General features: G+C 28.7%; 2 protein-coding genes across 2 annotated transcripts; both read right to left on the bottom strand.

Annotated features, from left to right (window-relative positions):
• Window positions 1-790: 790 nt before the first annotated feature.
• On the bottom strand, window positions 791-3,957 carry LOC114421105 (cytochrome P450 71D8-like). Its single transcript, XM_028386907.1, has 2 exons — window positions 2,973-3,957; window positions 791-1,665 (listed from the first exon to the last, which is right to left on the bottom strand). The coding sequence occupies exons 1-2, from the start codon at window positions 3,876-3,878 to the stop codon at window positions 1,054-1,056; spliced, it is 1,518 nt and encodes a 505-aa protein (XP_028242708.1). The 5' UTR covers window positions 3,879-3,957; the 3' UTR covers window positions 791-1,053.
• A 6,398-nt stretch (window positions 3,958-10,355) lies between these two features.
• On the bottom strand, window positions 10,356-12,541 carry LOC114421113 (cytochrome P450 71D8-like). Its single transcript, XM_028386920.1, has 2 exons — window positions 11,552-12,541; window positions 10,356-11,223 (listed from the first exon to the last, which is right to left on the bottom strand). The coding sequence occupies exons 1-2, from the start codon at window positions 12,449-12,451 to the stop codon at window positions 10,612-10,614; spliced, it is 1,512 nt and encodes a 503-aa protein (XP_028242721.1). The 5' UTR covers window positions 12,452-12,541; the 3' UTR covers window positions 10,356-10,611.
• Between the last annotated feature and the right edge of the window lie 765 nt (window positions 12,542-13,306).

Raw genomic sequence — 13,306 nt, forward strand, 5'->3', positions numbered from 1 at the left:
TATATGTTAATCATCCTTTCCTTGTCTCTCTGTCTTTTAAAAAAAAATGTCAAACTCAAAACTAAAAATCATCCCATACAAACCTAAGTTTGTCAAGGGAAAACAAGCAACCAACTTTCTGTTGATTCCAAACGTGACGGGTCCTGAAGCTGAAATGAGATTTGTAATTTAACTGCAAATCTTATCGATTTGCCTTAAATAAATAGATTATTACTTGACCAATGAAATAATTTTTTGATATTTTTTGACATTCTCAAAGTTGCTAATGCTTGGTTACTTAATTTCAAGTTGAATTGTCAAAATTTTCCTTTATTTTACTTACATTATGAGAAACAAGAAAAAAAAAGGAAATGAATGAGAGAAATAAAGTAAAAATGTATTATTTGGATGGATAAAATAAGAAGAAAAAAAGAAGAGAAATTTCTATTCATCTGTTTGAAAGAGTGAAAAAAACTAGTAAAAACATTTCTATATTAAGTAAAAAATTAATCGTTTACGTACTCTATTATATTTACTTATCATAAAATTATTATTTTATTTAATCTCATATGTTATAATTTTTTAATTTAAAAAATTGAAAAAATGAACCATCATTTCCCCCTCCCCCAATTTAATGCCAATTTGGGGATAGAGTCCTTTTTTTAGATCTCACGAAAATAACTTCCTTCAATTCCCTATTTTTATTCTTTTCACATAGAAATAAACAAAAGTTTAACAAGTATGCATATTTTTTATATCAATAAAATATCTAATATAATATATTGTGCTCATAATATATAGACCTGTAATGTTATATATGCTAGAACGGAAAACGATTCATTATTATTTCAATCATGTTTAAAAAGTATAGATTACATATAGACATTTTTTCTAACATACTACATCACCTAACATATTTATATTTTTCTCATTTTTCTCTTTATATCTCTAGGTGTTAAATAGTATTTAGAATTTATTTTTTCAAAGTATAAAATATATATGATATCACTTCAAAACAAAGGGAATTCACACTTGAAAGTGCGGTTGATAAACATGGGCATGTCAATCATGCACTCAAAGATTATCAACAAAGGGAATTAAACACAAATCATGTTTCCTCCCAATAGCCAATCCGAAGCGTTCTGTCATATCTATACTTTCAGGTTTCATCCCATCTGGGAGCTCCCAGTTGAAATGCAAAAGTAATTGAGCCAATGGAAGCATAATACTTGCTAAACCAAATGTGATGCCTGGACAAATTCTCCTTCCTGCCCCAAATGGAAGATACTCAAAGTTATTCCCTTTGAAATCAATAGAACTATCCTCGAACCTTTCTGGGACAAACCTTTCTGCATCAGTCCAATATTTGGGATCCCTGCAAATTGCCCATACATTTATCATCACTTTAGTTTTGACAGGTATTTCATAACCACCAATGATGGTTTCTTCAGAGCATTCTCTAGGGATCAATAAAGGAGTAGGTGGGTGTAGTCTTAATGTCTCTTTGATCACCAACTTCAAATAAGTAAGCTGCTCTATATCACTTTCATGAATTATTTTCTTCTCTCCAAATACTTTTCTTAGTTCAGCTTGTGCTTTTTCCCTTACTCTTGAATTTTTCATCATTTCTGTCATTGCCCACTCTAGTGTTGATGCTGACGTATCGATTCCAGCAGCAAATACATCCTAGTCAAACCAATTAAAATATTTTCAAATGAATTTTGGTAAAATCAAAAGAGAATGTGCATTAATACAATAAAATTGTATAACTTTCTGTATAAAAAAGATAAAAAGGAGAAAGGGAGAAAAACCCAAGATAAAATCGTTAAAATAGTAGAAAGAAATAGAAAATTATGTTATAAAAAAATTGTTGGTATGAATTAGCAAAGCTAGAAAAAAGAAATATGATGTAGTGTCGGGAAGGAAAAGCGCAAATAACAATTAGTGAATGGTGTAGCTAAGTTGATTTCACTAGGAAATACATGTAACCTCCATTTGTTTACTTTTTTTTTTTGTACCAAAACAAAGAGCTGTACCAAAAACACTTTTTTTTTTTATCATAGCACTTAAACCATTTTTTTATCTCTTTTCTTATTAATTACTCAAAATCCACCCCCAAAATGGGGTGGACGAGGATAGTTTTCCTTTTTTCCTATCGACAGATATTAAAAGTTAACTAGTGATTAATTAATTGTTTAATTTATCACTTTCATTGACAAGATATATTTGTTGACATAATAAATAACGTACCGAAGGTTAATTCTCCACCCCACCCCCACCCTCAATTATCAGTTAATATTTTTTAGCCTAATAATTGTTACCATTATACACACATACATAAGGACAACAGCATACTTTATAAAACAAACCGGAAGCAAACATGGGAATAATGAAACAAAAACCAAACCCCAGCCGATCGAGTAGGTTCAAACTATTTTTTTTTAAGGTTAACTATAGGTTCAAACTTATTTTACTACCAAGAGTAAAAAAATTAACTTTTCTATTATTGAATATTGAGTTGGCGAAGACGAAACAAATCTAAATGAGATCAATTACTTAACCTAACTTCATACTAATATATACCCATCAGCCTGTACACATTTTTTTCTCTAAAAAAATTGATTTTTACGACTACCTATCGCTCTTGTTCCTACGTAACTTTGAAAGGAAAAACTGCTGTGGGAATGGTTTGAATTTTGTTATAAAAAAGCCATTAAAAGGCCCTTATTTCAACAAGTTAAAAACCAGACGTTAATTAAACAATTTTTTTATGCAGATAGTTAGTTTTCTCAGTAATTTTGTAAATTGGAAGCGCAGGAAATTAAAGAGATCGAGCACATGCATGTGGACTATATATTCAGGTAGATTTAAAAGATAATTTTGCAGTATTCATTACTACCTCCCGAACTTAATATTCAGGCATTCATGTGTATTTCATACTAAAACTTGTTTGTTATAAAAATAAAAAACCGAAAGGAGTATTAAGTACTAACCAATATCAAAGCTTTGACGTGCCTAGTCGTCATTTTGATGTCGAGAGTGTCAGCTTGTTGGATTCTGAGAAGAACATCAACAAGATCTTCGTCCTCTACTTCAACTCTGCCATCTTTTGCTCTTATTTGCCTTTCTAGATGCTCTCTGACAATGTTTTCCAACACCTTGTCAACCCTATTCAGCAGCTTCTCCAATTTGGCCTTCGACCCAGTTATGAAATGTATGGATTTCATTGAAGGAAACAAATCAGCAAGGTCGAATCCTCCAACCGATCCTATTACTTTCTGAAGCCAATACATAAACTCATCCTGGTCCTTAGATTTGTTACCAATTGCTGCCCTGGAAACAGAAGCACTTACCAGTGAGAAAACTTTTCTAGTGAGATTGATTGGTGAACCTTCCGATGCTCGAATCGAGTCTATAAATTTTGCTGTCTCGTCTTCTCTAATAAAAGAGAAAGACTGAACCCTCTTGGCACTGAGAAGTTCTGACACGAACACCTTCCTCATTTGTCTCCAGTAATCGCCATATGGAGCAAAAACAACATCTAATCCCCCGTAAGACAAGATTTGTGCAGAAATGATTTGTGGTCTCTGCACAAAAGCAACATCATGGGTTTTGGTTATTTCCTTGGCCATGTTGGGGGAGGATACAACCACTGCAGAAATCTCACCAAGTTGGAGGTGCATGAGAGGTCCATATATATGAGCAAGTTTTTGAAGTGCACGATGTGGGAGTGAACCTGCTACTGCTAGTTGATGCATGTTTCCTATGAGAGGTAGCTTTTTTGGACCAGGGGGAAGTTTGTGAGCAACATTAGGTTTTAGCTTGAGATATTTTGCAAGCCAATTCAGTAGAATGAAGAGGGATAAGGCAATAACCAAGAAGTAGGTTTGAGCTTCCATATATGGCTTTATTATAGAGTCAGCTCTCAAGGGTTTTATTGTTGTTTGTCGATGGCTGGTTCGGTTCCTATTTATAGAATCTTCAATCCGCAAGGAAATTTCGATCTATCTATCATTTTTAAACCACTCAACGCACTCTTATATTCTTTTCAAATATCACTTACGTTCAATATCCTCCTTTTTTACGCTACATACGAAATGCTTTCAAACCATTTAGATTTTAGAGAGGATGTTTTCACATCAATTATTTCAAAGTAAACGATATAATATTATTTTCATATTAATGATATAAAAATATAAACAAATGTTAAAACTCTTAATTTTAAAATATTAATTTAATTAATAAAATCATAGTAATTTACAGTATATTGTACACTTAATGATAAATGAAAAAAGTTAAGTGAATAGTATTTTCAATAATCAAGGGAAGTAAATTTTTTTAATTGAATAACTAACTAAAATAGATTGAATTACTTAAAATTGAGTTTTCTATAAACAACAATTTTTTATGATTAAAAAAATATCTCAATTAAAACTATTAAACTAAAATTTAATTGACACAAAAATAAGTTTAAATAAAAAAATATAAAAATGGGGGTCATCTAAAGGTTATTTAAAATTATATCAATTATGGGGGGCAATTAATAAAAGATAAGAAATTTAAAATGAGTTGTTTAAATTGTACCAATTAAAAAAGCACTAGCATGATAAAATTATATTTAGATTCATATTCATAAAAATTAAATAAATATCACTTGTTTAATATATTTTTAAATGATAAACATGAATTTTAAACATGACTTATCATATTCATGGAATTAGAAAATGTGTTCCATATATAATATTTATTAAAATAATTATAAACATAAAATTTAAACTTAACTTCTCATATCCATGAAATAAAAAAAATGTATTTCATTTTAATACTTATTAAAAATGATAAGCATAAAATTATATTATATAATGTCATATTCATGAAAATAGAAAGTGTACTTCATGCTTTTAATTAAAAATGATAAACGCTAATTAAATTTAAAAAAACTATAATATCCACGAAATAAGAAAATGTGTTTCATATTTTATGGTTCCATCCATATCGGCCTGGTCGATATCATTCCAGGACCAAATCAGCAAATTGCAAAATATGTTCATTCTTTTTTTTTTTACCAAACAAAATATGTTGATTCTTAATTACCATACAAGTTACAACAAAGACATGCATGTGGAAAAACAAGAACTTTTCTAATGGCATGATATATAAATTATATTTTAATTCTATTTGTTTAAATATCTAATAATAATTATTATTATAAATATATAAAATGTTTTTAAATTACTATTTTTTTCTGAATGAAAAAAATACAAATTTAAATTTGAATGCATACAGAAAATTATCAATTACAAATTTAAATGTGCTTATTAAAGATAGTGTGCCAAGAATTAATCCTTAAAAATATTAAGATAAGAGATTGATATTTTTTAATGAATATTTTTCATACACATAAACTTAGAATCAAAGTTTTTACCGCATACTTAAGGGACAACTAGACAATGTTACGTTAAACATGTCCACATATTTAATATATACAAGTCTTATTTAAATAAATCTTCCAACTGATTTTATACGTAAATTGTACTTGTTAAATATAATTTTTTAAATTTCTTAACAGTATTTTATATAATTATATACTTCAAATACTATTAAATAACTTTCATTATATTTTGTGAGTTGTATTTCATAAATACGACTTAGCTTATACAATTTTTCATAAAAAAATAGATAAATGACAATTTCTTAAATATAATTTAATGTATTTTTATAAGTAAAAATATGTAATTAAATTCTATCTTACGTATTAGAAAGATTTTAAATATATTTTCATAAATTTATAACATAAACTTTTATATAATAAAAAATTATTAATGAATATTGAATTAATTTATTTATTTATCCAAACTCTCCTCCTTAAGGGACAGTTGACCGTTTACCCAGTATTATTTATTTATTTTTATAAGTTTTTCAACTGGTTGGAGTACCTGGGAACGAGATAATTCAACCACATATCTTATCCGCTTTTAAATAAATTAGTTACGATTTGACAGGTGAAAGTGAAACTATGTTTTTTGGGCAACAAAGTCACCTAAACATTAAAAAGTCAAAACGTCCCGTAACCATAATTTATAAATGAAGTTGACACGTATCATATACAAAAGTTCCTCCTTGAATTCCACGGTGTTTAATCTATTTACCCAGTCCAGTCAATGTTTCTCCATAATGAAACATCTATTTGTATTGACCGGTAGCCATGCTAAAAAATAATAATTATTTAATGAAAAATATTGAATCTTAGAACCATTTTTATTGATATAACTTTTATCCAATAAAATTTAACGGCTTAAATTACAACTTATTCTCTAGTATCTTATTTTTAGTTTTAGTTCTTCTGTTATTTTTTTTGTAAGTCCTTGTAAAAATTTAAAAAATTATAATTTTAGTTTCGACTAATAACATTAATTGATATAATAGTTACAATAACATCTTATTTATTGATTTGTCAGTCATCAACAAATCAAACCAGGTAATCACATGTAATTTTTCTGTTTTTAATATAATTTTTAATTCTTCATCATTTGATTAGTATCACATTTTTGAATAAATGAAGATTTGGAATCATGATTTACAAAATAAATTACTCCTAATTATCCTATTAAGTTTCTTAATAACACAATAAATTAATGAATTGTCAATGTCATTAATCAATATTATTACTTAACAGCAAAATTAAAAAAATTCAATAACTAAAATTAAATAAATCTTTAAAAGACTAAAAATATAATATTTTATAAGAACCAAATTATTATAAAAAGTAAATGATAATAATAATAATAAAAACTCTTTTAGAATGATCTCTTGTAATAAGTAGATCCTCTCTTTAGTAGTAGGTGTGCATGCATGTGCTCCTAACTGGTTTCACTTAGATAATTGGCATATTTCTATTTAGTCTTTTTAACAACATTATATGACACTAACTAATAATGAAAGAACTTAATTAAATGATATAATTTACAACTTTAGAAATGATTTTTGTTGATTTTTTTAATTTTAGATACCAATTTAATCATGATTATAGTTTCAGGAACTAAAATAATTGGCCATTTAAACTTTCAAATAATATTTTGCTATTTTATTAATTTCCTAAACCAATTTAACTAACCGTTATAATTTTAAAGGTTGAATTAATTATTCACTCTTTAAAAATTTATATCCGACGCGAAGATTAATTTGAACGAATCCGTGGTATTACACTATTGAGTTTTGTTTTCAATTTGCAGTCAAAATATTTTTTTTCTTTTTCTTATATATAGAAAGCTTTCTAGAAAACTTGCATTATGCATATTTTAATATTATGTTTTGTATGTATTAGAGCAGATTTTGAATTTAGGTTCAATATTGTCTATTCTTTTTTTTTTTTTAGTATTCAATGCCTATTTTTAAACATTATTAGGCTAGTTGCACATTCTATACGTTGAAAGATGTTAAATTTTGTGTCACATATATTAATGAGCTTCAACTTTTGTCATGTATAAATTCCTATATATGCATATGTTTAAAAAAAAGTCAATACATATTTTCAAATTGATGTATGAAAATGACAAGTTGGTGCGTTTTCTTTCCTAAGATTTAATCAAGGATAAATTAGAAAATGATCAAATTAATTGGAATGAGTTAAGTCATTTCATTTCTTAATAAATAAAAGATAATGGTTGATGTATCAAATTAAAAAAAAAAAAAAAAAGATAATGTTGGCTTAAGATACAATCAATTCAAAGAATGTTAACTTTATTATTAATATAACGAAAAGTAAATTGAGTGATGCGTACTCAAATGACCATTCCCATTTCATTGCATGTATAAAAATAAAAGATGATAATGGCTTAAGATACATTCAATTCATGGAATGTTTATTTTATGATTTAGTGAAAAGTAAATAGAGTTACTCGTAAATGTAAGCTCTATCATTGCTATTGATTCTCTCTGACCAACGACACAAACTCATCTTGGTCCTCAGATTTGTTTCCAAACGCTGCCAGTAGTGCTTAACAAATTAAGAGAAAATTCTGCTGGTAAGATTGATTGGAGAGCCTGCTATTTTCGAATGGAGTCTATAATTTTTTGTCTCATCTTCTAATAAATAAGAGAAAGATTAGACTCTCTCGGCACTTAGAAGCTCTAACACACGTACATTTTTTTCTCATTTGCCTCTAATAATCACCACCATATGGAGCAAAAGCAATATTTGTTGCCCCATAGGCCAAAATTTGAGGAGAGAGAAGTTGTGGCTGCACAAAAGCAAGATCGTGGGTTTTCATTATCTCCTTGGCCACCATCTGGGGGAGGATACAATTAATCACTGCAGAAATTTCACATAGTTGCAGGTGCATGAGAGGTTCATATTTATGAGCAAGTTCTCGAAGAGCATGATATTGAAGTGAACCTGCCACTGTTAGCAAGTTGATGCAGGTTCCTATGAGAGGTAACTTCCTTGGGCCTGGGGACAATGTGTGACTGGATTTTGACTTGTACTTTTTAATGAGCCAATGCAAGAGCAAGAACAAAAAGAAGGTATAATAACAATGCGTAATTTTATTATTCTACCAGTTAATTTAATCTTTAATATTAAGATTTATAAATTGTAAATCATCAATTAATTTAATCTTTAAAATTGTAATGAGTAATAAAATCGGTCCCTAATTTTTTTTTAAAAAAAATCTTCAACTATAAATCATCAATCAATTTAATCTTTCGTTATTAGCCAATTTAATCTAACGTCATTAAATGAGTAGAGGAATAGTAAAGACGCGTTAGGATGGGAAAAACTAATTATTATTCTACCAATTTAAGGTCATTTTTATTCATGTGACGTAAGTGAAACTAGTTTCTTCAAAAAAAAAAAAAAACTAAGTGAAACTATAGTTGGTTTGTTACTTAACTAACATTTAATTCATTTCAGTCTTTTTGACAAAATTAGGTGATACTAATTAATAACGAGAGAACTAAGTTAGTTGATAATTTACAATTTTAGGAGTCATTTTATTATATTTTTAAAGTTCAGACAATAATTTTAATGGCTAAATTAATCATCCACTCTTTAAAAATTTATATTCCAAGATTTGAACGAGTCCTTGGTATTACACTATTATGTAATTTTTTTAAGTCAAAATGTATACGTAATTAAAATTTTCAAGATAACAATATTTACCATAGAATAAAATTAAAATAAATATTCTTATGGTATGAGCATTTATTAGAGGATAAAATTAAAATAAATATTCTTATGATGGGAGCATTTACAATAACAGAAAGGTTGGTCATTGGTAAGGAACACAACTCCCAAACATCAAGTATGAACTTTGATATGAAGTAGGTCATTCATATTATTGATGCATGTAAAAAAAAATCCTCCATGTGTTGCTATGCATTAATGCTCTATATTTGCTAGCATTGAGATAGCGAATAAATGAGATGGAAGGGACAAAAGTGTGAAAACGAGGAAACTTGCATTGTTTTGGTAGCAAGAAAATAAAGAGGAATTATTGAGAGAATTTTAATTTCTCATCTTTTAGAAGGAAATTGAAATTCCACATTTTTAGTTATTTAAAATTCTGTTTCAAAATTCAAAAAATTTCAATTCTTTATAAAAAAATCCAAACAATAAATTTTAAAATATAAAATTTTAAATTTTCTGATAAATTATTTTTCTCAGTTAAATTTTTTTATCCAAACATACTCTTAGCTTATTTTTAGCTTGGATTCTTTTGTTGGTCGGGACTCTTTATTTTTACGTTATTTTATTCAAAGTCTAATGGATAATATTGTATGCTTGCATTATCATGGACTGGCTTTTTATTTAAAATTCGGGAGTGGTTTTGTTTTTGTTTTTGTTTTGTTATGCATACATGGGTCTCATGCCCCGTTACATAATTCATTTTTTTTAGTGCCTTTTATAATTTTGCTCGAAGCCCGTTTCCATAAGAGCATAACATAATTGATTAGGCTCAATAGCGGTGTTTGTAATGGACTTATCTTTTTTTAAAAAAAACATTTTATAAATTATATACAACAAATATTTTTAATTTACTTCAATTATTAAAAAATTATATATTTTTATTATATAGTGAAAATGATTATACATCTAAATTTTATATTAATTGTGTATGATATAAATGTTTATACCAATTTAAATGAGTTTACCATTTCAATATTATATAAATATTAAAACTTTAGACTATATATCACTATTAATATATTTAATAACACAAATTAGCTTTATATTAAATGGATAATTATTTAAATTAATTATAAAATAGCTTTATTTCCTTTCAAGTATGTTAAAAGAAAAATGTGTATAAGAAAAGAATATTAAAAAAATGGTGTACAAATGTATTATACAATGAATAGTAAAAACTTCACCCTTGTAAAAAAAAATCATCGTAATGATAGTCAAATATTATTGATTATAGATTCAGTAACAAGCAAAAAATTACATCAAACAAGACTCCCCAAAGTGTAAAGATATCTCAATAGACATGCACTACAAATATTATCACTGTGTGGCTTTTCTTTTAGTTTCTTTGCGCCTTGGGTTCCTTTATTCTCTGTAACTTTTTTATTCTGAATATCATTGGTACTCTTATTGAATCTCCTTTGGCCTATTAAAAAAAAATACATGTATCATGAAGCTTCATAAATAGTGGGAATCAAAAACAACTTGTTTTTCCTTACAACTGTCAGTCCGAAGAGTTCATCCATATCCAAATCCGCAGGTTTCATCTTATTTGGGAGTTCCCAATTAAAGTGATAGAGTATTAAAGCCAATGGAAGCGTAATGCTAGCCAAACCAAATGTAATGCCTGGACACATTCTCCTTCCTGCCCCAAAGGGTATATACTCAAAGCTATTCCCTTTGAAATCGATAGAACTATCATCAAATCTCTCTGGGATAAACCTTTCAGCATCACTCCAATATTGAGGATCTCTTCCAATTGCCCATGTGTTTATCATGACTTTAGTCTTTATTGGTATATCGTACCCATCAATGTTGGTTGATTTGATGCACTCTCTAGGGATCAACTGAGAAGGAGGGTGTAACCTCAACGTTTCTTTGATCACTGACTTCAGGTAACTAAGTTCTTCTAGATCAGTTTCACGTATTATTTCCTTTCCTTTGAATGTTTGTCTTAATTCAGCTTGTGCCTTCTCCCTCACTCTTGGATTTTTCATCATTTCTGACATTGCCCACTCCAATGTTGATGCCGGGGTATCAGTTCCAGAAGCAAATATGTTCTGGATAAACAAAATAAACATTTTCACATGAAAAGAAAAAAAAATATGATGAATTAGTTAACCGTTTTGCTTGCATGTGACTTGTGAGCATATTGAGGTGTTTTCTTCTTCCCCAGAAAAACATGTACGGTGAGTAAATAGTTCTACCCTTCATTTTTGTGGTAAAATTAAAAAAAATGTTTAAGATTTTTGATAAATGATGAAATTTCGATCTGACTTTATAATAAAAAATTTAGTTATTTTGAGTTTTTGATATATTAAAATTTCTATTTTGAATTCCCTTAAGTGCAAAACAAGAATTGAATTTTGTGGCATAATATTCACTAACCCATATCACAGCTTTGATATTCTCCATAGTCATTGGAACCTCGAGACTGCCACTTTCTTTGAGTCTCAAAAGAACATCAACAAGATCTTCTTGCTCTGCTTCATTACTGCCTTCTTTTCCTATTGTTCGTTTTTCCATATGCTTTCTGAGAATGTCTTCTAAGATTTTGTCTGCCCGCTGGTGAACATGCTCCACTTTGGCTTTCTGTCGGGTCAGTAAATGCAATGGTTTCAATGAAGGAAACATGTCATCCAATTCAAATCCTCCTGTCATTGTTATAGCTTTTCTGACCAAAGACATTAATTCATCTTGGTCATCATTTTCTTTTCCAAACGCTGCCCTAGAAACAGTGGTGCCCAACAAAGAGAAAAGTTTGCCACTAAGATCGATTGATGAGCCTGCGGATGAGTGAATTGATTGTATGAGTTTTCTGTTCTCATCTTGTCTGATATGAGAGAAAGATTGGACCCTCTTGGCACTTAGAAGCTCTAAGGTACATATTTTCCTGATTTGCCTCCAATAATCACCGTATGGAGCGAAAACAATATCTGTTGCTCCATATACCATAAATTGAGGAGCCAGAAGTTGGGGCCTCTGCACAAAATGAACATCATGGGTTTTCATCACCTCCATGGCCATCTTGGGGGAGGACACAACCAGGGTTGAAATTTCACCAAGTTGGAGGTGCATGAGAGGCCCATATTTGCGAACAAGTTTTTGGAGAGCTTGATCAGGAAGTGAAGCTGCTAATGCTAGCTGATGGAGGTTACCAATGATAGGTAACCTCCATGGGCTAGGGGGCAATTTGTATCTCGATTTTTGCTTGTAAATTTTAACTAGCCAATGCAAAAGCAAGAACACAAAGAAGGTAATAACAATGGACAGTGGAGAATATTCCATGGCTTTAATTAGGGAAATAGACTCAACTGGTCTCAGGAGTTCATTGTTTGCTGAGAATCCTCGTGGGTTCTTATAGAAATTTTAATCCTAATGAGAACAAACGATCATTTAATATTTTATTATTACTCTTATTTTAAAGATGAGTGGATCACTATTTTAGTCCCAAAAATCATAATAGTGTGTGAAATTGGTTCATGATATTAACAAAATGTCGCTTAAGTTATAAAAACATGTACATACACGCACACACAATTTTTGTTTAATAAAAAAATTAATGAGCTTTTTTATTTTGGTCATCCATGACTATATATAAAAAGAATAGGATGCTTTGATAACATTTTATGTCTATTTTATTTGTACAGCTATATTTATATTTATAAGTTATTATTTTATCCTAAAAATTATTTTTACAAATCATTCACTAACTTTTTTATTTTTCTTTTTATTTAAAAAAAAACAGTTAAGCACTCTGTTCTTGCCTGTGTTCCCCTAGTCTATTATAAAGTCAATACGTACACTGCATATTTTCAAATTGTGTGGGCGTTTGTTTTATGGAAATTGTGTGGGTTTGTTTTTTCTTACGGAAAGTTTTATTTTATTTTATCTTAACTGTTCCAGGAAGCTACCTAGATAGGTTGATTCGGTTTGGATCAACCGGTTATCCATCTAAATTTGATATTTTTTTATAACTAATATTTTATATTATGATTCATCTAAATATTTAATATAATTAACGCAATATTATCAAATGTCTAAAAGTAGTACAATTGATTCACTTAATACCATCAACATAAAATTTTAAAATAAACTAATACAACTTAAAACAAAATATTATTTAACGAGATTTACTATAAT

This window comes from Glycine soja, chromosome 1, assembly GCF_004193775.1.
Source record: "Glycine soja cultivar W05 chromosome 1, ASM419377v2, whole genome shotgun sequence".
Classification (NCBI taxonomy): Eukaryota; Viridiplantae; Streptophyta; class Magnoliopsida; order Fabales; family Fabaceae; genus Glycine; species Glycine soja.

Excerpts from the sequence above, each read along its gene's own strand:
- LOC114421105 (XM_028386907.1), bottom strand. The coding sequence starts at position 3,878 with ATGGAAGCTCAAACCTACTTCTTGGTTATTGCCTTATCCCTCTTCATT. Across the intron at positions 1,666-2,972 it reads ACGTCAAAGCTTTGATATTG|GATGTATTTGCTGCTGGAAT; the intron begins GTTAGTACTTAA and ends TGGTTTGACTAG.
- LOC114421113 (XM_028386920.1), bottom strand. The coding sequence starts at position 12,451 with ATGGAATATTCTCCACTGTCCATTGTTATTACCTTCTTTGTGTTCTTG. Across the intron at positions 11,224-11,551 it reads ATATCAAAGCTGTGATATGG|AACATATTTGCTTCTGGAAC; the intron begins GTTAGTGAATAT and ends TTGTTTATCCAG.